The 25,728-nt window shown below is 42.9% G+C and overlaps 2 protein-coding genes across 2 annotated transcripts in view; one reads left to right on the top strand and one right to left on the bottom strand.

Moving 5' to 3' along the window:
• Positions 1 to 25,352, top strand: part of DYDC2 (DPY30 domain containing 2) — a 32,632-nt gene extending 7,280 nt beyond the window's left edge. The window contains 4 exon segments of the mRNA XM_046027121.1: positions 19,582 to 19,774; positions 20,375 to 20,531; positions 20,886 to 21,008; positions 23,937 to 25,352. Of these exon segments, the coding sequence (XP_045883077.1) occupies positions 20,385 to 20,531; positions 20,886 to 21,008; positions 23,937 to 24,194 (528 nt within the window). The 5' untranslated portion in view covers positions 19,582 to 19,774; positions 20,375 to 20,384 and the 3' untranslated portion in view covers positions 24,195 to 25,352.
• Positions 1,542 to 15,709, bottom strand: DYDC1 (DPY30 domain containing 1). The gene is made up of 7 exons (XM_046027122.1): positions 15,649 to 15,709; positions 12,682 to 12,844; positions 11,904 to 12,005; positions 6,068 to 6,160; positions 4,703 to 4,759; positions 4,123 to 4,227; positions 1,542 to 1,571 (listed from the first exon to the last, which is right to left on the bottom strand). The coding sequence occupies exons 2-7, from the start codon at positions 12,826 to 12,828 to the stop codon at positions 1,542 to 1,544; spliced, it is 534 nt and encodes a 177-aa protein (XP_045883078.1). The 5' UTR covers positions 12,829 to 12,844; positions 15,649 to 15,709.
• Positions 25,353 to 25,728: the final 376 nt, after the last annotated feature.

A 25,728-nucleotide genomic window follows, 5' to 3' on the forward strand; every position in this document is an offset into this window, starting at 1 on the left:
GTGAGGCAAAACTGGCCCTAGACTCCATTCTCTTCTGATGCCACTCAATAAAACTTCTTAAACAAGACCAGAATGGATCAAACTATTTCTGAGTACCTTAACAACATCCAAAAATATTCATAGGAACAGAATATCCTACACCCAAGAAGACAGAATTCACATCTAACCAAAAATTACCAGGCATAGAAAAAAGTCAAGAAAAAACGTTTCATCTCCTTTTCACCCCTTTCTACCTCCTCTCTCTTGTGCCCAGATCTGGCTTGGGAGTGCTTCCAACCAGACTACTCCCTACCCCAGAATCACAGCAATTTCACCTGTGACCAGCCAACACTCACAGATTCTTGCTGTTAAGCCGCAGTACAAGACTGGCCTGGGCTATGCTGAGCCCAAGGGCCCTCTGAGCCTGCCCTTCCACTCCCTGCCCTCTATGAGGACCTCATCATAGTCTAAGGCCTGGGGACATTGCACTGTCTTACTCCCTTAGACACACCTGCCTAGATGGACTGATATGGGTCATCCATGCTGGGGGCGCACAGTGCCTAATGGCCTGACTCTCCAGGGCACCTGGGACTTCTTTCTTGAAAATGTACAGAACTGACATGGCAAGATAACATTTCTTTTTAATGAAACCAATACAATATCCCTCCTCTCCCCATTTTTTTCTTTTCTGGTTTAAGCAACTAGGCTGCTCTATTCTCATTGACTCAGGGAAGGTATGTGGTGACCAAAAGCAGACTTTTATTTACTTACTTATTTATTTATTTATTTATTTATTTTTAAGAAGCCTCTTCCTGGCATTTATGTTTCCATGTCTATACTACTCCTTAAAGAACAGAAAGGATTCATAACAGAGATTTAGACTTGGAAGAATTCTACAAAGGAAGCAAAGTTCTCCCTAAAGTTTAAGGCTGGGCCTTAAACTTCTGAGGGGCCAGGAGAGACACCAGGGACCATGGATTACCCAGCACCCACTCAAGGAAGGCCCCTGCATGGCCTTTGTCCAGCAAAAGCTTCCCCCGAATAGCAGCACCAACAGTCCACTGGCTGCTCCAGAAGAGAGGCTGCTTCTCTGTACCTCAGCACTTTGCATCTTTCCCTATCCAGCCCATTACTAAGCATGGGTTAATGGTCTTACCAAGTATCACTGCCTAGCAAACTGGGGAAATCTTTGCCGTCCACTTGGTGGGGGAAGGTGGGATATAAAGCAAGTTGGACTCTCCCGAGCCCTGCACTGGTGGCAGGCCCTCTCACTCCTCCCAGACCAGAACTTGCACCTCAACAATCTTGTTTTCACGCAGACACACATGCTCTTTTCAGCTCATCTCTCATTTGCCCCTTTCAGTAGCTTGGGCGAACTCTCTCTCCTGCTCTCAGAGGAATCCTAGGAATCACAAATTGTACTGGGGAATCCAGAACAGCCTTTTAACACTACCCTTGAAGCCCATCTATAAAGCTGTCTTTAGAGGAAAAAATACAGTTGGGAACCTCGTGTTTTGAAACGAAACAAGCAGAAAAATTTATTGCTCTTAGGTTGGTTGATCCTACAAATCTTGGTCAATGTTTAATGCAACCTAAAAGTAAAACAAAACATAAATAGGCTTTAATACAGTTAGAGCTGTGACTGTGTAAATGAAGTTTTGATAGTTTCAAATTATTTCAAGTAAGATCCAAGCAAATGTTCTCAAGCATTTGTTAACCCATCCTTTCTTCTATTTCCCTTGTTCCCCTTTCTTATTGTTATTCTTCCTGAATCCACCCCTTAAATGACGGAATTTCTAATGCATTTGCCTGAGCCCCATTCTGCAGTCTGCACACTCTCCTAGGTACTAACTCCCTGCATCTCCTAGCCCCACATAGCCCATAGCCTATAGGTGCTGCGTTCCTATCTCCCACCTGCTGCTCTCTCCTGTCCTCTGGACAGCTATCCCACATCAGCTGGTCTTTAGCCACTTACATCTGCCTATCTCAGGGTCACCTGACATTCAACACATCTACAACTGAAGCCATCGTTTCCATGAAACCTACCTCCTCTTCTTACATTCCTCAACTCAACAAATGGTTAAGCTCCTAGTCCAGTTGCCCACGGCAGAAATCTGGGCATCCCCTTGACTTCCTTCTGTCCCTCATCCTCCCAGCCAACATTGAATCCATCTGGTTCTCCCCATCTCTGCTGTCTACACCCTGGTCCAAGCCCTGGTCATCCTGCATCTGGACAATCATGAAACCTCCTCAGTGGTCTCCCTTTTCCACACTTGCCCACTCAAATCGTCTCTCCCTCCTCTAAAATCACCTCTCCACCTCTCTCCACCTTACAGAGAGCCTTTCAGTGACTCTTGTTGCACTCGTCCTACAGAGCACAGTGTGATGTGACCTTTAGCCACCTCTCCGGCTTTGAGTCACACCTCACAGCTCCATGCAACCCAGCCTTCTAGCTGGGCTACGCCAGCTCCTTGACAGCGTCCTGCTGTCTCCATCTGCTGCACTCAGCTCAGGCTACCTCCTCAAGCATCATTCCTCAGGAAGACTCATCCAGGCCAGGTCCCTCCTCTCGGAGCACCTGCCCCCCTTCCCACAGCCCCCAGAGGGGAGGAACCCCATCTGTTCTGTTCATTGGTATTCACTGCCTGCCTGCATGATACCAAACACAGACATTTAATGAAAATGTCTCTCCTGACTCATTAGGACCAAGTGCTTTCAGGTGCCCCTTCTAACAGGCCTCCAACGACTTCCCAGTCTGCGTTATTGCACTAGCCTCCTAACTGGTCTCTCTCTCCATCCTGCCCTCTGTGCTGCCACGTCTGGCTTTTCTAAAATGCTGATTGGTGATTGCATCAGCCTCTACAGCCTTTAGGATCAAATCTACATACTGGTCTGGGCACAAATTACCAAGTCTTTCATAGCCTGTTCCTCCTCCCTCCCCTGCCTGGTCCCTCCTCCCTCCCTGCCTCACACCCCCTCACTCTCCCCTGGGGTATCTCATACTGGCTGTGCTCTCAGACTGTGAGAGCACAGAGGAGAGGCTGTGCTCTCCTCCTCCCACTCTCAGCAACCAGTCATCAACTTCCTTCAGGAAACCTTCCTGGATAGAGCTCCTCCACTGGGCTGGCTGCCCCACTTTGTCAGCGTACATGGTTAGGTCACTAAATATACCCTCTACCCTCTGACAGTCCTGGTCTACACCAGCGGATCTGGCTTAGTTATTAACAGCTCACCTGTTCACTCTCAAAATCTATGCTCTGGCCAATAAATCACTTGATCACTCAAGCAAAGACTATTAACTGCTTGTCCAATTGTCTGTTTCCCCCCAGACAAGATCAATAACTATGTGTTTCAATAACTACGCACAACAGTAACAGTAACAGGCACAGTGCCTGGTACGTAGAAAACACTGTATGTTTATTACACAAGCCTATAGTAGAAAAGCATGCATTTTTCATTAGCATTTGTATCTGGTTCTAGTGTTTGCCATTGAGAATCAACTAGTTGGCCCCCAAATTTAACTTAAAGATTATGTATTTCACCAAAGGATTTTAAATATATATTTTGAAGAGATTCTGAGATTTTCAAAGCCTGAGCCCAAAATATACACGCTGCCCTCTGCACAAGGGCACACTATGACCTCAACACTAGGTTCCAGCTACTTTCCCATCAGTGCTGACACATTTGCAAGGAGCCAGACCTGTGCCCACCCTGACCCTTGTGGCCAGCAGCACACATTCACGAAAGAGCAGAAAGCCCAGCAAGAACAGATGGTCAACACCCAGGGAACTGATTGTCTTTCTCTGACATTAAGGGCCCATTTGCCAACAAACCCTGGTCTCCTATGCACTAGGCTTTCCCAAAGTCAAAAAACAAACAAACAAAAACAAAACAAAAACGAAACCCCTGTTTTTCACAACACACTTTCTTTTTTTTTAAGATTTAATTAATTTATTTATTTGACAGAAAGATCATAAGTAGGCAGAGAGTCAGGCAGAGAGAGAGAGAGGAGGAAGCAGGCTCCCTGCAGAGTAGAGAGTAGAGAGCCCAGGACCCTGGGATCATGACCAGAGCTGAAGGCAGAGGCTTAACCCACTGAGTCACCCAGGCGCCTCCACAACACACTTTCTTAAAGATACTTACATCAGATAGCATTGGCTCATCAAGTTCTTCCACTCTGCTCAGGTTAGGTGCCCCATATCGATCACTAATTTCAGCTAGTGTTTTGCTTGTGTCTGATGTTACATCCTACAATCGTTAAAATTCATTTTTAAGTTTAAATGAGTTCAAAATTAAGACACTCATTTTCTTTTGATTTCAGTAACGTCTGAATTACAACATCAAACTTTAATGTTAATGGAATGAACCAATACCTGTTACTAGAGAGAGAATTCTAGAAATAAATGCTAAAACTTAATTAAAAACCACATTCAGAAATTTAAGATCTATCATTGTAACTAAACATATGGTCAATAAATATCTTATGACATTTTTGTTTTTAAAAATACAAACAGAAATTGAATGTCCCATTTCTATCCACTTTGAGATTTTGCTTTAAAGCTTATCATACTTGTGAATTGTTTGTTACTAGAACACATACTTAGACTATCAATTTTTACACTTTCCTTATTAAAAGGTTTAGTTACTCATGCATCAACGTTAAGCTTTGCTTTCCAGGACACTCATTCATTTCACTTAACACAGAATAACTTTTCCTTCTCACCTCTGAATGTGAACTATCTTCACTCTTAGCTATATTTTCTGTATTCATTCTCATCTTCTATAATATACAAAAATGAAGAAAAATATTTGAACATACTTTCCATTTTGATTCCATGTTTAATTTTTAAGAAATTTGTTTAAAGATTTTTTAAAATTTTATTTATTTGACAGAGAGAGAGAGGTCACAAGTAGATAGGGAGGCAGGCAGAGAGAGAGGGGGAAGCAGGCTCCCCACCGAGCAGAAAGCCCAACACGGGACTCGATCCCAGGACCCCAGGATCAAGACCTGAGCCGAAGGCAGAGGCTCAACCTACTGAGCCACCCAGGCACCCCAAGAAATTTTATTTTTAAATAATGATATGATCAATTTAATAGCAAATAGGTCATGAGTAATAAAAGGGTGATCTGAATACATTTAGTACAAAACTGTAGCCTGCAGTCTCATTTAACACTGGCTACTAATAGAAAACCATGTTTTATTTATAATTAAACATGACTTTTTAAAAAATGAAATGATCTGAAAGGTTAAACCTAAAGCCAAATTATTAGCCAATGAGACAAGTGATAAAACAGAAACTTTTCTTCCATCATTTTGTATCACTGAGTCTTCACTGAAGACAAAGGGGGTCTATATCTCCATGTATTTATGGGCACATGTGCATGGTGTGAATCTTTGCACCCTACAGCACTCAGACTAAGATAAGCTCAGCATCTGTGTTTTTGTTAACGATGTGTTTTTTTAAACTATGTATAGGTCTTTGAATTTATCTTTTAAAGAATATCACTTTTTTAAATTCAATTCAGACTTCCAACTTTTAAAAAAGTGCTTTAAATAATTATGCTCTCATCTAAGCTGGGGTACACATATTCTACAAGACCTACTTCTGTTTTTAACTTTAATTATGGAATAAATAGAGGAGTCATATTTGCATGAGAGAGACTGGCTGGAGGCGCCTGGGTGGCTCAGTTGGTTAAGCCAAATGCCCTCAATATTACAAAGAACTTGAACATCAGCTACCACGGTCAAGAACACCTGTGCCTGGGCTAGAAAGTTACTTCCATCACCATGAGAGAAATCTGCGGCTCACAAAGCAGTTTCCCACAAACAATCGGTAGCTGACCCTTATAACAAACCAGTGAGATACTGCTAGTAAAATTAGACTTTTACCCCTATTTTTCAAAAAGGCAAACTGAGATTGAAAAGGTTGTAAGACTTGTTTCAGTTGCACAGCTAATGTGTGGTACATCTCTGAATCCCATATATGACAGTTGCAAAAAACAGTTTGAGGATTCTATGAGGTTTTAAATAAAACAGACCTTTTTTTTTAATAAAACATACTTTTTTAAAAATAAAACTTCAGATTACCTTCTCTAATTCTTCTTGAGCTCTCTGTAGCTCTTCTATTCTTTGTCTCTCTTTTTCTTGCATTTCCAACTCCAGCTGGAATGCCAGCTGTTGCTGAATATTCAGAAATAAATAAGTCATATTAGCGTCAGATCAATTGCAAGGAATTAACTCTAATCACTCTGAAAAGTCCCAGGATAATTAAGTTTATACCCACCTAAATTTCAGAAGCTTACAAGAATAAATGATCACAGCCACTTAATACTTTAGCTTTTACAAATATTTCCTGAAGTCTAACATAAAAGAGGAAACTTCCTTAATTGCTAATTTGTAGAAAAGCACAATTTGTACAAAATCAAGTTATTTTCTTCTTGAAGCAACAAATGAGATTGCAGTACTTCTTTTAGATAAAATCCTTTCAAGCATAGATGGGTATTCAAAGAGCCAAACCTTAGTTGCAGAAGAGTGGATGAGAAAATCTTAAGTATATTATCTAAAACTATAGATAATCAAAAATGTATTCGTCCCAACTCAACATACATGCCACACTAGAATAAGGGTCAGCAAACTAAATTCTGTGGGCCAAATCTGACTCAGTCCTGTATTTGTACAGCCCCTGAGCTAGGAAAGGTTTTACATTTACATTACATACATTCCTGATACATGGGAATTACAAAAAAATTTAAATCTCGGTGCCTATAAATAAAGTTTTATTGAAACACCATCATGTTCGTTTGCTTACTTATTGTCTGTGACTATTTTTGCACAATAGCACAGTTGAGTGGTGGCAACAGGGACCATCGGCAGTGCTCTCATCACTTTGCACTGGTGCTCAGCGTGCTACCAACCAGTGACTCTGTTTTATCTCAACAGTTCTTGGAGTGTCACGGTATCCCTACACCGTGACATTTTTTAAATCGATGTGTACCCACCACATCATAACAAGAAAAGAAGTAGACTTTGAATGTTGCCCCTTTAAGATACAGTAGACAGTATATTAACACCAAATTAAATATCAAAGTATGGTGTTTATTATGAAGTATACTTTACTAAAAGAATGCAATAGCAATGTTATCAGACTAAACACTTATCATCACAGTATTCTCAACTCACGTGAAAACAAAGGTCAGAAATAGTAGACTATTTTTTTTTTTTAAGATTTATTTATTTATTTATTTATTTGACAGACAGAGATCACAAGTAGGCAGAGAGGCAGGCAGAGAGAGACAGAGAAGCAGGCTCCCTGCTGAGCAGAGAGCCCAATGAGGGACTCAATCCCAGGACCCTGGGATCATGACCTGAGCTGAAGGCAGAGGTTTTAACCCACTGAGCCACCCAGGCACCCAGAAATAGTAGACTATTTTAAACAGGATTATTTCATCACAGTAAAATTTCTTCACAAAAATTAAAAATAAAAATGAGGCTGCAATGAAAGCAAGTTTCCAAGTGGTTCATTTGTTAGCCAAACAAAAAAGTTCATATCCCAATGACGATTTAATTAAAACGTGTTGGACTTCAGTGTTCAAAAAAATAATAATAAACTTAAATTAAGATTATTAGCTTTTTGCAGAAAACAGTTGCCCAAAGAATTGATGACACCAGGAACAACATCAACAGTCAAGTAAAAACGAGGCGAATTATTTTGAGCGATTTTCCTTGGCTCTTGATAGGTAGGCAAATATTCCCAACACTGCTCAGCTGTTGTCATTTACTGGTATCAATGCTGAATTTGAAGGGAGTGAAAGATCAGCCTCTATGAATAGTCAAGAGGTATTTTCTTTCCTTCTTTCTTTCTTCCTTTCTTTCTTTTTCTTTCTTTCCCTTCCTTCCTTCCTGCCTGTCTTTCTTCCTTCCTTTCTTCCCCCCACCCCCTTGTTCTTTCTTTCTTTCTAGGGAGGGAGTGGAGTGCGTGAGCACACGGTGGTTGGGGAGAGAGGGAAAGAGAGAATCTTAAGCTGGCTCCACGCTCAGCATGGAGTCCAGCCCGAGGCTACATCCCACAGCCCTGAGATCATGACCTGAGCTGAAATCAAGAGTCAGACACTTAACCCGACTGAACCACCCAGGCGTCCCAAGAAATATTTCCAAAGAAGTTGAGAAACGTGAATTCAGTACAATCAGCAGTGAAATCTGCTAAGATGTGTTACAACCAATGATGATAAAAACGTATGTGGAACAGAAAGAGGCTTAGTTGGATAAATTTACAGAGCTTGTGAAAATGCAGTGTTGAAAGCCCAAGAATACTCATTGTATTATTCAACAGCAGACACTCTGCGGAAAATGCTTGAATCTCTCATGTGCCACTGAGCCAGCAGTGCCAAGAGCGTCCTTCATTCTCTCTTATGAATGCAACCATCATCAGTTTTGCAGATTTTTGTCAAAAAGAGAAAATGAATATATCTCAGCTCGCCCCAGCACACAGCAGTGCATATGGCTGCACATGGTGACGGGTTACTGTGCATTGTGGGGCTCAGGACCAAGACTGAAATTTTTTGGAATGAGAAGACTCATTCTCAATCTCTATTATCAAACCTGAAATGGCTTTGCACATAAGCTTTACTGCAGGCTTAATAATGTTTTTAAATCAATTCAAACTAAACTTACAAGGCAAAACAGCTCTTACATGTAAAACTTAACACTTCGGAGAAGCCATTTCAACAACTAATGTTTGAATGGCAATGTCAAGCTGCTTTATACACTTCCCATGTGTTCAAAACCTTAAACAAGAATCTAGATGCTCCTCTCCCCCAGTTTCCACACAAAATTGGCAGCAGGTGTATTTCCCGAGTTCAGACTATAGGCCCAAAGTATTTTGTGGCCTTGACTTCAATGTGAATGAAATTTCCCTATCTTCAAATCCAGGTAACTGTGTAACTGAGAAGCTTTTACCAACTTTCAACTGGAACTGACTAATCTAGGAGGTAATGACATGCCAAAAGGCAAAACAAGATAAAATCTAATAGAATTCTACAGATGCATTCCAAGAGATAAATATGGTCAAAATTATATCCACACGGACCGATATCAGCATTTGGCAGGACCAATCTCTCAGCTATTTTCAAAGAGGAAATACTAAAATCTCATTAAAGATCAACATTAACAGATAAATGTTTTTAATCAATTTTGATGATAGGGAACACTAACTTTGAACTCCAACTAAAAGAAATGTTATCTCTAAGAAAATAATTTAATTCTCTTAAGCAGTAAGCCTATATTCCAAAAGGAAAATTGTACTTAATTACTATTTTTTTTTAAAAAAAATTATTTTGTCGATATAACTTTTGGAATGGAAATTTGTTCTCTCTCGCTGAATTTACATAATATACCATAACACCTCCATGTACCCTTATGTCTTTCAAATGCATTCTTAAAAAATAATACATTTTTATAAATAAAGAGATAATAAACAGTCATTACTATTTATTTACAGAGGGTTGTTAAAGGGAATTTCCTGGTAACCTTGAATTATCCACACTGGGATAAAAGTGATGGGCCAGGTCGCTGAAGGGCAGGAACATGGCATTTTGATCCACTTTCAGATATTGGTGCAGGAAGTAAAATGACTAATCTAAGAACAGCAGTGTAAAATGCATTTGTGAAGTACCAACCACACTGGTCAAGAGAACCAGTTTCTCAACATTTTCTGGAAAACTTCAAAGCTCAATCCCTTTCTTCACACAGGAGTAAAACCATTAGGAATATATTCCAACAAATCAAACAAACCAAAAAGCTTTTACTTCCTCAGTAAGTTTGTAGGTAGAAAATATCAGTCAAAGTACTTCCCTGTTCACAGAGCCCTGGGTTTACTGGAGAGTGTCCTAAACTTTCAGGGCATTTTAAGTCAGTGGCACCGACTGAGAACAACAGGGTGGGGACCAGAGTCCTGAAGCCTCAGCTCACTTGACTCAGTGGTGGACTCAGAGCTCCTGTCCCTTAGCATCTCTGGCTCACTCTCTCTTAAGCTCTTCATCAGTGGACCTTCTCTCCACAGGCCCCTTTTTCCTTCTCTCATCTATTTCTGGCCACCACACTGTTTCTTTCATGGGTCATAAAATCTCTGCAGAATGTTGTTGCATCCTCCACTCTGGACCCAATGCTCAAGGTTCAGTGCACAGGGGAGCCCTTCTTACTGATACAGGATACAGGGAAAGAAGTGCTTGATTTCTACTATTGACCAATTTTATCTAAGTAAGATGAAGTAGATGAGCCAAGGAAAGTCAAGTAGCCCCACGTTTGTGATGGAATTATCCTAGAGAAGGAGAACTGCTGAGAAGTTCTCATTCTGAGAGACTAGCTGTAGAAAATGTAAGATGAAGGGCAGATTCTCACTCAAAGTGGGGCAATTTTGTGGCAGATGCTCGCCCATTTGGATGATTGTCTGACACCCAACTCAACATTCTGCAAACCCCCCATAAGAATAAACCAAGTGACTGAAAAATGAAGATTCAGGAGCAGTAAAGTTTTCAACAGCCATATCTATCTTGGGTACCTAGAATGTTCTACCTCAGTGTCAGGGATAAGAGGTTAGGCAGAGAAGCTATTTGTCATGTCTATATTTTCCTTTTTATCCACACACCCAAATAACAGGCTTCTTTCCCTTTTACAACTGTATAGACTTGAGTTGAGACTCTGGGGTTAAGTACTAAATGGTAGAATGATGGAGATAACAAATTTAGTTCAGAAGCTCTCCACAAATATAATTAGTCCAAAAGCCACTCTGGAACTTTCCCTATCTAGTTTATAATCCATGACTTATTCCTGAAACCATTCTCTTATCAACATTTTCAGCTCCCCAATCCTGCTATCCCAAACCTACTTCAATCAAAGGTTCTGCCCCTTCCACATCATCACTCAAATTTCTAGGCCCAAGTGGAGAAAATCACAGAATCTTAAAACCAAACCAAATGGCAACATTATAAATGCCTGGTCTCTAACTCTGACAGGTTATTCAATGCTACCAAGTAAGGCTAAGTTTCCCGGTCAACTCTACCATTCTTCAACACTACCATTTCAAATCCTCCCCACTCTCCCCACACCTGCCACTTCACTTCATTCTTGGAAGATGATCATGGTCCCTACTTCAAAAAGAAGAAAGAGTCATACAGAAACTGTTTTAAACCTTGCGCCACAAAACCTATACATCCACATGTACCTAGACCATCCTCTCCCTATCCCCCCCACCTTTTTAAAAGATTTTATTTATTTATTTGACAGGCAGAGATCAGAAGTAGGCAGAGAGGCAGGCAGAGAGAAAGGGGGAGGCAGGGTCCCTGCTGAGCAGAGAGCCCGATGTGGGGCTCAATTCCAGGACCCTGAGATCATGACCTGAGCCAAAGGCAGAGGCTTAACCCACTGAGTCACCCAGGCACCCCTCTCCCTATCCCTTAACATCAACCATCCTCTCCTCTCTGCTCCTTAAAAACAAAACAAAACAAACAAAACAAAAAAAAAACCAATCTCCTTCCCTGAAAATCTCCTAGAAAGTATTACCTGCACTCACCATCTCCACTGTTGCACCCAACCTCATGCATACTGCTCCCTCCAAGGTCACCAGTGGTCTTGAATGAGCACTTTGCCCTCTTGCTCTCACTCAACCAGCAGTAGGCATGGTTGACCCCTTGGGTCTCTCCCCTTGGCCTCCACAAGAGCACACTTCCTGGGTCTTCCTCCCACCCCACTGCTGCTGTTTCTCCAGCAAAGATGACACAGATACAGAAATACAGAAACATGAAGATATAAGAGAGCCATTCCTAACTCATTAGAGATGGGGGGTTTTTCAACACTTGGGTTGCACCACACTGAGGCTGACACCGCTAACTCCAGTCACCCCTGAACTCCCACGCTTGTCTTGTCTCACCTGCTGGAACAGGAGCTCCTCTGCTTTGAGCCTCTCCATCATCTCCTGCTCTATCACAGCTAGTTCTCTCTCATGCTCCAGGTCGGCCATTTCCTTCTGTCTCTAGCAGTGTTTAAAAACAATGTCACATGACTAATTAGAGCTAGAACAATTTGTAGAAACAATCTTTTTTTTTTTTTTAAAGATTTTATTTATTTATTTGACAGAGAGAGATCACAAGTAGATAGAGAGGCAGGCAGAGAGAGAGAGAGAGAGAGAGAGAGAGAGGGAGGCAGGCTCCCTGCTGAGCAGAGAGCCCGACGCGGGACTCGATCCCAGGACCCTGAGATCATGACCTGAGCCGAAGGCAGTGGCTTAACCCACTGAGCCACCCAGGCGCCCCTGTAGAAACAATCTTGAAAGCATGTTAACCATCAACAAGAGGGAAAGGGGAAGCAAATTTTACTCCACCCCATTTAGAAAATGTGTAATAATTTGGGGAAATGTGTGTTTTATTTGAACAAAGAGCATAAAATTAAAATTAAACCTTGGGTATGATCACAATTATGTACAGAAAAAGTCTACAAATATATAGGCAATCCATAGGAAAAAAAGATAAGAAAATACTTAAAAATCTACAAGGAGGTAATCTATGGAGTGTTTTATTCATACTGCCCAAGTTTTTCATAATAAACATACTATTTTCATAATAGAAATAACACTAAATTTTTTCTAAAAGGAGACAAATGGAAACAACTATCTTACTCTTCTAATTTTCTAAAAGAAGATCCCTACTTACCAATTGTTCCATGGTCATGTTTTCCTTATATTTGTAAATCCACAATCCTAAATATTCTATTGGATCCACTGGGCGAATTCTTGCCACTTCTGCAAGACCTTGAGTTAGACATGTCCCAAGGCACTTTTGAAGATACCTTGACTCCATTTCTCACCTCTGACTTCTAAAAGGTAAATATTTTTGCATTAATGCAGGGAATGTTCAATAAGGACAATAAAAGTAGACTCTAGTGAGGCCAACAAAGCATTACATCCTCTTATGGGCACCTCCCATCAGGGATGACACAAGCAAGCTGGCTCCATGAAGCTTCTGGCAGTTTCCAAAGAGAATCCACAGACTTCACAACAGCTACCACAAAGATGCACTTTCAAAATCCTGATAGGCTCTCAAGGCCAAGAGTCAGAAAAGAAGAGCAAACAAAACCGCCAACCAGCAAAGGGAAGGAAATAATAAAGATTAAAGCAGAAATAAATGATATAGAAACCAAACAACAGCAACAATAAAATAATGAGAGTCATAAAAAGGAATACCATCATTCCTGTGAGATGGCTACTTGCCAAGCAATGCATGTCTCACTCCATCCTCACAATGTGGGTGATAAATCAGTGTCATTACCCCCGCTGTGCAGATGAGGAAGCCCATGCACAAAGAGCATATAAGTCAACATGGTGAACATGGGATTATACTCAACTCTTGATTCCAGAGTCATTATCTTAATTACACAGATGTTCCTCCCAAGCCACGAAGGTCAGTGGCTTGACTCTCAAAAAAAAAACAAACAAAAAAAACACAAAAGGCCATGAATCTCCAAGGCCAGAGAATAAAATTAAAAAAAAAAAAAAAAAATTCAGCCATCAAAGAATAGCATATGATGCTCCTCACACTTTGGCCCCAATTTCTTCTCAGGTCAACTCCAGACATCTCTTCTGCCTCCAACATATCCTGGGCTCTAACCCCACTTAATATTCTACCATTCTGCTGGTCATACCTTGCCCACTTCCACTTCTAAGGCTTTTGAACATAATGCTTCCTCACTATCTCCCAGCTTAGAAAATATATCTCATCACCTGCAAGATGTAGGTCATCTCTCATTCCCTGAGCCTTCCCAGGCCATGCAAAGGAGATCCTCCTTCTCCAAGCAACTCACACAGCACCTGTCATGCAACCTGAGAATCATCTGTGTACACACCCATCTGTCCTCCCAAGACAAGCTCCTTCAGCTCCTCAAGGAGTGTGTTTCAGTCACAGGGTGGGCATGCTGGCTCCCCATGGAGGCAAGTGAATGAGTTTCTCCACTCTCCCAGTAATGTTCCTGTCTATCCAGTTATTAAGATGGACAGAAATAATCTTAGACCAGATGTTAAGGAAGGAAGGGAAATGTAGAAACTACTGTACTTCAGGTGCTTTGAAAAAACTGATCACCCTCAAATTATCCTTATGGAATCTAGTTGCTATTCATTATTCAACAAATATATGCTGAGTACCTACTATAGGTCAGGCATTAGCTGAATATGAGAGAGTAGAATGCCAGCAAGTCTAGTCCTGTCCCTGGACAAATGCACTGAACATTCTGCATAAAATTTCAGAAACAACAACCTCCTGAGGTTCATAAAGCCCAGTAGTGTCTCTCCCATTTGATGGTGGTGCATGTATAAACGGTATAGCCCCCACAGAGAGGAATCTGACATATCTATGGAATTACATAGGTATTTACTCTTTGAACCATAGATCTCCCTTCTCAGATCTTAACTTGATAAAACATGGAGTGATGGTATATGCACGTAGTTACGTTGCACCATTACTTAGAATAGTCAAACTGGAACCCCATCCAAAAACTCATCCTTAAGGGACTGTTGAGATACAATAATGCAATGGATTACTTGCATATATAGTATATAAAAGACATTAGGAAGATCTCTAAAATAGGGAGTGATCTCTAGGACATAGTGTGAGGTGAGGGGAAAAAAGCAAGGTGTAGAAATTATATATAGTATGCCACCTTTTGTATTAACAGCAGTGGGGGAAGGCATGTGTATGTGTGTACATAAATGTAGTCATAAAAACTCTATAAACTGGCATGAATGAACCGAATTCCTTTTCAAGCCGGCATTTCAAGCTGGTTAAGTATGTCTTAACCATACAGAGAGAAGGATTATAGTATTACAAACCAGTTTGAGACACAGTATCTTCACTGTGCTTCTGCAATGGGACATATTCTAAAGACAAAATAACTACAGTGACATCTCAATGTCTTTTGAAAAGGTAAAACAGGGAACAGATTCCCGCTGCTGTTCAGAAAAATAATACACGGGAAAAGGACCGTGTCCTCAAGGGAGAAACCTCTAGCCTAAGAGTAGATCCCATCGAGTGTGGGTCTCGGATCTATGGGCCTAGATTAACAGAACCCAGGTAAACTGGTTACTTAGCTTCTCATGTTTCCTGTCCATGAAATGGCGATAATACCCATCCCACAGGTTGTTGAAAGAATGTTATTTTTCATATACACCAACAGGCATCTCGGCTCAAGATAAGAAAGCCCTTTCCCAGGGAAACAGCTGCCGCGAGCCTGGAGACGTTGTCACAAGAAACAGAAAGAGGTCCTTTGCCCATGCCTAGGAGAAATCCGGCCAGCCTAGTGGGAAAGGAGGGGATTCGGGTAGAGTTGCCAGATGTAGCACATAAAAATAGGGGGATGCACAGGTCAACATGAATTTCAGAGAAATAAGGAATAACGTGTTAGTACAGTGTAGTATGATACAAAATCATTCGTTGTTTATCTGAAATGTATAATGAACCGGTGTCCCGTGTGTATCTGGCAACCCTCGATTCGGGGCTCTTGGGTTCGTTTTCCTATCCTGGGTCTGCGGAAGGGTCTCCCGCCTTCCCGGTCCTCTCCACCCAGCGTGGCGAGGCCAGCCGAGGAGAAGGGATGGAGGAGGAGGCGGCACTCCCAGGCGCTACACAAACCTCTTTCCGCCCAAAGAAGCCGGGGCGTCGTCTGAGCCCCGCACCACTCGCAAGGCCCAACGGCTCAAACCACGGTTCCCGCGGGATCCCCGCCAAGCTCCAGGTCTCTGTCTGGGCGAAAGACGCCTGCGCTCTCGGTGCGCGTACCCGACGCGTGCGCGTACCCTCGCCCCGCCCGTCGCGTCCCGTCGCTAGGCAACGAGCGTGCGTGCCTCGGAACCCGGGACTGCGCACTGCACAGCGGCTGGGGCGCGCTGAGCGGTGAGCGTGGGATGGGGCGCCGGGAGAACGCGCGGCGGGGAGCGGGAGGCTCGGGAGTGGGACGACGGGCTGGGGAGCGAGCGCGCGGCGGAGAGGAGGGGCGCGAGAGTCGCGGACAGACGGCGCTCGCGGGGTGTGGCGGGGGCGCCCCACACAGGAGGGACCGCCAGGGTGGGCGAGCAGAGACTTAGAGCCTGGAGGCTGGGAGGAGGGGAGGCCGAGAAGAGTAGTCGAGCCGGGGGCGCTGGGAGGGAGAGAGGGGTGGCGGGCTCGCCGGGAGCAGCCGCAGGGGGGTACCTGCCCCCCTAGGGTGGGAAATCCCCCAGCCTCCGGGCAGAGGAGACAGTCCCCGTCCCCGGAGTTTGATGGCCCTGTATTTGCACGGCTTCGCACCTTTGAGATTCTGGTGACCCCGGCTTGGTTCCTTTCAGAGCTAGCTCGGGCGCCCGCACCTCCGGGAAGCCGTCCAACCTCCGCCAGGCCAGAGCCACTGCCATCTTCCCTGACCCAAGTGTTTTGTGTACAGCACGCTGCTAGCATTTCCCACGTTCCGTTTCCATTTATGTTGGGCAGTGCTGGGCAGGAGAAGCCTCCCTAAGCGTTGTGGAGGCAGTAGATACCAGAGTGGGCGCTGACAGATGGACCGGCCTCCAGCCTTCACTGGGTTAAGTCAAAAAAATATTTCCTGAGCACCTACTGTGTGCCTAGCACTGGGAATATAGTGTGAACAAAGACCAGCTCTATGCTTTTTGCCCTGCCTGCTGAGTTGGAAGTCGGTGAACAAGGAGGGGCCGTATAAGTTGACTCTGTGGGGAGCTCTGGGAAAAAGAGGCCCCTCCCCCTTGGTAAGTGTGCGGGGTGTTTGTGGAGAGAGGGCTGTAAAGGGCATCCCTTTGTTCTCCTCCCTCTCCCGGCCTGACACTGCGGCTCTGTTATTCTGGCTCTACTGTCTTTGCATTAAGTTTTAGTAACAGTCAGGTCCCCTGTTTTATTGAGACCATTGTTGAAACGTGCAATTTCGAGCAGATGCTTTCTCCAGAAAGGGTTTGCCACACCTCAACAGAGAAGCAGACTTTCGAGGGTTGGGAAGTGGAGAGCTTTTCCGGAATGCAGAGTTGGGAATTCCGCCCTCTGGGAAGGGCGGTTCTCCAGCGATAAAAGCAAAGTAGATCTGTAACTGAATCACCTGGGTATTTTTGTTAAAATGCAAAATCTGAGTAAGTAGGTTTGGGGGTGGGACCCGAGAATCTGCATTTTGTCAAGCCTCTGGGTGATGAACGCTGCAGATCACAGACCACACTTGGAGTGGAAGGGGACTCAATCCCGGATCCTGAGATCGTGACCTGAGCTGAAGGCAAACGTTTAATCAACTGCGCCACCCATGCACTCCCCAAACTTAGTGGCTTTAAACACATACTCTCTTGCAGTTTTTTGAAGCCAGAATCCAAAATGAGTTTTGCAGGGCTAAAACTAAGGTGTCAGCAAGGCTGGTTCCTTCTGCAGGCTCTAGGGGAGAATCTATGTCCTTGCCTTTTCCAGCTGCACAGGCTACCCACAGTCTTTGGCTCAAGGCCCTGAATGACATCACCTTTTCTCTCTCAACTTACACCATCACATCTCCTTGTTCCCTGTCTGACTTTACTGTGTTCCAGTTATAAAAACTCTTGAGATTACAGTGTACCTCCAGGGATAAGCCAGTATCATCTTCCCAAATCAAAATCCTTTATCACACCTGCAAAGTGCCTTTTGCCAGACAAGGTAACAGATTTCATAGGTTCCAGTTATTAGGACTTAGACACTTTGGGAAGCCATTACTTAGCCCTACGACACCATGTATTTCCAAAGAAAAATTGCATTTTCTTACTCATATTTCAGTGAGTCAAACCAGGATATTTAACCTTGATACACTTTTTGTGGGGCGGAGGGTGAACTACGGGAAAGAACATGAGGGCAAGCAGGGGGAGGGGCAGAGGAAAAGAGAGAGAGAATCTTCAGCAGACTTTACACTCAGCACAGAGCCTGACGTGGGCCTTGATCTCACAACCCTGAGATCATGACTTGAGCCAAAATCAAGAGTCAGATGCTTAACAGACTTAGACACCAGGCTCCGTAACCTTAATACACTTCTATTATGTAATGTACAATTCACATTCAGTTTCCTCAACAACACTTCATAAAATTCTTTTTTCTGTTTCAGACTCAATCCAGAATCATGCGTTCCGTGCATTCGTTAGGCCTGTTTCAGCTCCTTTGATCTGGAATGGTTCCTCCTCTTTTTTTGTCTTTCACGATCTTGACATTTTTAACAGTGCAGACCAGTTGCAGACTGTCTCTCAATTTGGCTTTGTTCATATTTCCTCAATTAGATTCAAGTTTTGCATTTTGGGCAAGGAATCCACAGAAATATATTTCATCCCCCTAAGAAGTGCATCCCATCAGGAGACGCATGATGTCACTTTGTCCCTTTGTTAGTGATGTTTCCTTAGATCACTTGCTGAAGGTTGTATCAGGCAGGCCTCAGCACTGTAAAGTTCTTCTATTTCCTTTTGGAATTAATACATAATTTGTGGAGAGAAACCTTGAGACTATACGGGTATCCTATTTTTTATCAAATATTCATTCAGTTTTAGTCCTCACTGAGGATTCTGGCTTGATGCAGTTATACTATGATGGTTTAAAATGTTGATTTTTTAAAAACTCCATTATTCTTCCCATGTTTATTGGTTGACATTCTACCTTTAGAACTTGGCTTCTCTCCCATTCACTCACTTACTAATCTGTTCTTACATTGATTCATGGATTTTTTATTTTACCTAATTAATTATAATGTGTTAGAGTCAGTATTTATTTCAGTGGTCTAATTGCCCCAGATTGGGCCAGTAGCAGCCCAGTCTGCTGGTTCCTGTGTCCTTAATCGCTTACTTTCTAGCATTTTTTTACTTTGTGAGACGAGAAAATGTTCCAGGCTTCTTGGACCTCTCCTGCCCCAAACTTGGAATTCACCATTTCTCCAAGGAGCCCTGATTGCTCTTAAATGGTAAAGGCTATTTCAAAGCAAGTTCCCTATAATCACTGTGTTCATTCATTGCTACTTAACTGTTTTTGCCTCTAGGCTTTTCTAATGGAAAGAGCTAGGAAATATATGTATTTTTTTTTTCTATGAGTATCTATGTATCTTTCCTTCCTTAAGCTGAAAAACATCTCCAGAAAATGTTAATACTAGAACTAAGACTTTATTATTCATTTTATTATTAGCTCTTGGACTTAAAGTATGTAAACTTCAGAAATATGGAGGTGACCAGAAATAGATGTTAGTCCATTGTATGTCACAGTCTTCCAGCATAATAGCTAATATTTATTTAACATGTACCAGAGCACCTGGCTGGCTTGGTCAGTTAATAGTCTGTCTTCGGCTCAGGTCATGATCCCAGAGTTCTGGGATCAAGGCCCGCATTGGGCTCTCTGCTCAGTGGAGAGCCTGCTTCTCCCTCTCCCACCCTCCCCCGCCTTTTTTCATGCTCTCTCTCACTGTCTCTTTCTCTCAAATAAGTAAAAATCCAAAATATATATATTTTATGTACTGTGTGCCAGGCTAAGTGCTTTACCTCTGTTTGTTATCTCTTCTCACCCCCGCAATTATGAAGCCCATACCTTTATTATTTTTTTCTACAGATGAGAAAACCAAGGCTCAGGGAGACCGGGTGACTTGTTGAAGATCACACAGCTAACAAGCGGCAGTACCAGGACGGGAACTCAGTCTGTCTCTTCCCAGAGTCTGTGTTCAGACTGCAGCTCTACATGGCCACGCCTAACCTATCGTGTGACTCAGGCTACACTATCTCCAGCTCCTGAAATTGGATTAATAGTAAATACTGGGGCATCAGCTCAACTTCCACTAGTTTCTTGCTTGCTCTCTAGAGTAGAATAGTGTGTTACACCCTGGCAGAACCTGTGACCATGGGTAGCTACGGTGCCTGCCATTCTCCCTCCCTCTCCTCCCCAGGACTTTTCCATGGTCCCTTCTGAAATAAATAAGCCTCACTTATCCATGTCACAGAGGAGTGTTGTTTCCAACCTCACAATAGCACAGCTTGCTGGGTCCTTAGATCCCCCCCTGGGGACCTCCTGGTTGCGCAGTTATTTCCTCCCTACTCCAGGGTAGAGATTTTTGGGTAAGTGGAGACCTTAGCCACCCTTAACCACCACTCTGTCAAGCTCCTCTTGGGCCTCATGACCCCCAGGACCTGTTATCTGACCCAAGACAGCTGGAGAGCTTTTTAAAAAAAAGTCCATTTGAATGTAAGAGCAATTGGCAAGTATGTATTTATCGTTTCTTTTGGGAAGGGTGGCATCCAGAAGGAGCTCGCATTTATCCTGAAACGGATCTGAATTTACTAGAGTGTGTCTATCTTAAAGACCAGATTTGATTTATAAAGTAATGTGACTCCACTATGCTGTTTCTCAGGCCTGCAAGGATGGAAACTGACTACCTGAAGAGGTGCTTCGGAAACTGCCTGAGCCAGGCACTGGCAGAGGTGGCGAAGGTTCAGCCCAGTGACCCCATAGAGTACCTGGGTCACTGGCTTTATCATTACAGGAAAGCCCTTAAAGCAAAAGAAGAGGTGTGTGTGTGCCCAGAGTTGTCTTGGGGAGGGCTTTCCAGCTTTCTCATGGCAATTTGAAATCCAAAGTGGGATTCCAGAGCTAGCCCAGAAAGCTTCTTGGTTTATTGACTTGCGAGATCCCTTAGGCCTAGATATTCCTGAAACATGAGGAGTCTGGGGCTGAGGTGGGAGTCCAGCTCAGAGGAGTTGTGGGATTGGTGGGTTTGGACCTACTAGCAGGCAAAAGCTGCTCACAGGAGCAAACTTGGGAGGTCCTCACAGCCCTGGGCCTGTGGTCTGTCCCAGTGAGGACAAGCCTGTTAGTATAGGTTTCCCAGGGGCTGACCTGACTCCGCTCTCCTCTCACCCCAGGAGAGCCAACGGGAGATCCAGTTGAAGGAAGAACAGGGTAATAACCTGAAAGAAACCGCAATGACAGAAATTCTGAACCAAGAAGAGTGTCAGATTCAGCAGAAGTGTGAAAAGTGTGACAAGGTAGGGAGGAAGGAACCCAGCAGTGGACAGGAGCACACCCCAGAGCTGGATCCCAGGAAATCCACGGGCCAGCAAGGCCACAGTGCCCAGTGCACTGAGGCTCCCGGAGCTCACTTGTCTCCATCTTCTTAGAGTTATATGTAAACTGGTCTTTTCGACAATCCTAGCCAATGAAAAAAGGAAGTGTTGAAAGGCAATTCCATTTTAGATTCCAGGAAATACCTTAGCTGTTACTGGTTTGAAAAAATTGGGTTTCTTTAAAAATCTTGTTAAGTCACTTGGAACTAATATATTTCCTTTGAACCCTTTCAAAACTTATTCAGTATTTCAGAAACCAAATACAGTTATCAGTATATAAGTCAGGTATATTATTTTATTTATTATCTACTATTAAGTGTTTTAGTTACTGTGTGCTATTTATTTATGTATCAAGGCACCGATGCCTTCTCTGCAATGCTGTAATACTGGCATAAATTATTACCTTCTCGTAGTCGGAAACAGCTGTGTGTTCATGAACCTGACAAGGGTATCTTTAATCTTCCACGTCTTTTGCTACCATCTTCTGAAAAGCAGCTTGTGCCGATTTTGTGCTTTCTCCAAAGTGCACGATATCGAGACAGGGAATCGACTCACGGGGCTTAGATATCTGACATCTTTCCAACTATCACTGTACCCTGTGCATTAAAATCTTCCATGCAGTTTCATACAATCCACTGGCTTTTGCTAGTTTCCAAAGCCACCTTTGATGAAGAGACACAAAACTGTTTATGTATACTCACACTAATATGCTTGGCTCTCCTTATAATTCATTCATATTTATTGTTTAAGTCGATGTTTTATTGGGAGAAGAGGTCAAAAGAAAGGTGGTTTCAAACTACTGTTTTTTCACTAGTCTAAAGTGACAAAGTGGACTCACTCAGGAATAGTTCATTTGAACAGGTGCTAAGAGATGGTAGAGCGGAGGGCATGACAAGGAAGTTGTCATCCCCTTGCGGCCCTTGTCATCCTTTCTGAACACCATGCTTCCCTGTTAACAGAAATACCAATATATATAAGGCAGGGAAAGACTTCCAAAACTCCACCCTGGTTTCATGATGCCTTTATTGAAGAAAACTTTGATTGCATTAATGTTTGGAATTGTCCAAATGAGTTGCACCCAAGATATTTTACTAGCAATATTCCTTTGCAAGATTTAGATGAGTAAAAGGTATGCTGTTCCCTTGCCAAGTGTGAGACAAAGGCCATTGTCAGGGAAGATGGGAATAAAAGCCAGCAGAATACCTGGACTAGAAGCAAGTTTTCACTTTTAAGAAAGTACTCATGCACAAATTGTGATTATGGAAATTGATCCTTTTTTTTTTTTTTTTTAGAAGGAAACAGAGAAGCCCAACAGGGATCTTAAAACAAACTTGCCTGGCTAAGGAGAACTACTCTTATAGTAAAAGATGGAAAGAACTAGGTAGAAGATAAAGAAGTGAAGGTCCCTCAAATAAGATGAGATTCTAAGTTCTCATTTTTCCTTGGCTCAAGGCAAATTACAAACTTTTCCTTGCTCCTGGTCATTTTCAAATTTTGAGTCACTAGTGTTATTAAACCTGGTCTCACATGTAGGCCCAGGATGGGTTGCATAAGATTTCAGCAGGCCTGCAGATGGGTTTTTATGCCCATACTCAAAGCTTTGCAAAATTTCCCTTCATATCTTAAAACCATCATTGCTTGCATTTGGCTTAGAAAGCCTTTGAGTACCCCTGATTGAATACCACTGGTCCAGGGGCTGTGTCAGAAAGAGGAGTAGAAACAGCACTGTGTGTGGTAGATATCATATCCAATTATAGCACTCAGGAAGAGATGTTCAGAGGAGGCAGTGTGTGAGTCAGACCTCAAAGAAACTTAGCAAAAGTTGCCTTGTGTTGGTTTCTCTTTATTAAGTTGAGGCAGTTTTGAGTAAGTAAGCCATGATTCTAAGTTTGAAAACAATCCCTTTGTTTATAAAGCTGTAGCCATACGAATATTTTACAAACACATTCTTATGGAGTCAACACATAGACTTATTGCCTATAGTTAGAAGGGTCTTGCCGATCACATGGGCAAATGCTCCACAGACCTCTCTGCAGTGCCCCGCAGGACCCACTGGACACGGTATCCATTGTGCACGGTCTCCACTGGACAGGGCACAAAGATGGAGGTAGAAGTGGCTGGGAGAGCGTAAGCTCCAAAGATTCCTCTCTCACCAACGACTACAATCACATAGCTGCTAGGCTGCGGGATATCTTCTTATAGCTCATTGAGACTGAATATATTTTTTCCGTCTTTTTTCTCTGTTTCAGTTTAGATCATTTATTTTGATCTGACTTCAGGTTTGACTGACCTCTTCTACAATGCCCAGTATCCCACTCAGGGATTCAGTGATTTTTTTCATTTTGAATATTGCACTGTTCAATTTTAGAATTTCTATCTGGTTCCTTTCTATAATTTTCATTTTCTCTGCTTATCTACCCTAACTTTTCACTCATTGTGCCCATTTTTTCTCTTAAATATTTGAAAATATTTGTCATGGCTGGTTTAAGTCCTTGTCCACCAATTCCATGATCTTTGTCATTTTGGGTTCTCTATTTTATCCTTTTTTTCTAGAATATGGTTCACAGGTCTAGGAATTATTACTAACGTGCTGAACATTGTAGATGATACTTTGTAGGGAGTTCAGATTATGTAGTTTTCCTTTAAGTGGTGTTGAGTTTTGTTCTGGCAGGCAGTAAAATTATTGGTGAATTATCTTGTTCCTATCTGATTTGCCTTATGCTTTGCTAGAGCTGATGTGTTACGATTTCGTTATTAGTCTTGGGCATGAAAATGGCAGTGTTGTGTTCTTGACATACTGAATGTGTTTTAGTCTCTGCTAATGACTCTTTTGCTTTTTGTTTTGTTTAGCCACTGACATCTGTAGCTAGTTCCACAAAGAAGACCACACTCATACAAGAGAACACAAAACCCCTTGAGAAGGATGCCTTGAAGCAAGAATCTCTGCCAGGTACTTCCAATATGATTCCAGGAATGCCTCAATAGAGTCCCTCCCCAGAGTATTCTGGCCAGACTGGCAACTGTGTCAAAACTCCCCAAGGAATAAATTCCCAGGCTTTTCAGCATGAAATATCTGCTCAAATACATCCTGGTTCCAAATCTTCTTAAGTTATCAAAAGGTGGATTTTCATGACGCTTATTGTGGAAGGAGGTGTCTTGCAGGAACGGACTCTCCAGCTGAAGTTCTCTTCTGGTGGCCTTGATAACCCTTAATCATGTAAGCATTTGAACTACTGATAGGATAAAATAAACTCAAAAGGATTTCAAATTTTTTGAGATTAGACAGTGGAAACACATCCATTTCACATGTTGATGTCTCAGTTTTAGGTAAACCTTCCAGTCAGGCCTAGAGTGTTTATACATGTCCTAGAGTGTATCTGTGTCACTGACAACAGGTATTTTAAAGCAGCTCCAAAGACAGTAAAGCTCAAAGGGAGGGTGTTGTGGCCACACATCAAGAGGGTATTAAATGGTTCCACGATGATGCATTTGGGGAAGAAAAGGACGAGCTTCCCAAGCTAGGCTTGAAAATAACTTGAGGTTGCAAGGAAAGGACACTGGCTTAGGGTTTGTATTTCTGTCGGGGTGGACCCAGGTAGGAGTGCCCATCCTTGGGGAGAGACTTGCCTGGCTTGAAACTCTCGCTGTGCCAAAGTTGAGAACACCTGAGTTTATCAGCTTGCCCAGATGCGGGGAGGAGGAGAGTTGACGTCTACAAGCTGTCAGCAGGCAGACACCAAAAAATGGAGTCTGACATTATCACAAAGGGCCAATCTGGGAAACTCTCAGTGGCCTTGACCCATTTAGTCTTTGAGTGAAGCACTCTGGGCAGGTGCTGAGGTCCTTCTAATTGGCACCTGGTGGGAAGGCATTCAGCCACACTTTCCAGAGTAGCTGGAAGAAGCCAAAGGATCCAAAAACCCACACAAAGAAGCCAAGAGAGCTTTGTAGGGGGACTGGTGGTACCTGCAGCATCCCAGGAGAAAGGTGAAATCTGGGAAGCTTGTCCTCTACCTGAGAGCGGTTATCTCTTGGACATCACAGCCTGTGTGAGGGAAGTCATAATTTTTGTCTACTTTAAGAGATTCCATACTTTTGCCTTTTGTCATTCTTTGGCCCCAGTGTTTGGTCACATCCCTGGGCCATGAAAATGTAATCCATCTTACTACTGTTTTGTTGCACTGTTGCCAAGCTTGGCTTTTTGTTTGCTGTTATTTTGTTACTGAAAAGTTGTTACAGTGCACTTCTTGTGCACAGATCTTTTTTTTTTTTTTTTTTTAGATTTTATTTATTTATTTGACAGACAGAGATCACAAGCAGGCAGAGAGGCAGGCAGAGAGAGAGAGGAGGAAGCAGGCTCCCTGCTGAGCAGTGAGCCGGATGTGGGGCTCGATCCCAGAACCCCGGGATCACGGCCTGAGCTGAAGGCAGAGGCTTTAACCCACTGAGCCACCCAGGCGCCCCTTGTGCACAGATCTTAGGAGGTCTCTGCTGATCTGTTTATGGATTGCTAAATCAAAAGATATTGGCATTTGGGGGATAAAAGACATGAACAGACATTTCATGGAAGAGTATATACTTAAGACAAATAAGCACATGAAAATATGTTCAACCCCATTAACCATTACAGAAATGCAAATTT

Source organism: Meles meles, chromosome 13, assembly GCF_922984935.1.
Source record: "Meles meles chromosome 13, mMelMel3.1 paternal haplotype, whole genome shotgun sequence".
NCBI classification, from domain to species: Eukaryota; Metazoa; Chordata; class Mammalia; order Carnivora; family Mustelidae; genus Meles; species Meles meles.

Coding starts and splice junctions, on each gene's coding strand:
- DYDC1 (XM_046027122.1), bottom strand. CDS start 12,828: ATGGAGTCAAGGTATCTTCAAAAGTGCCTTGGGACATGTCTAACTCAA. Junction 6,161..11,903: donor AGGAGCTCCTGTTCCAGCAG/GTGAGACAAGAC, acceptor CTGAATATTCAG/CAACAGCTGGCATTCCAGCT. Junction 4,228..4,702: donor AAGATAGTTCACATTCAGAG/GTGAGAAGGAAA, acceptor TAACGATTGTAG/GATGTAACATCAGACACAAG.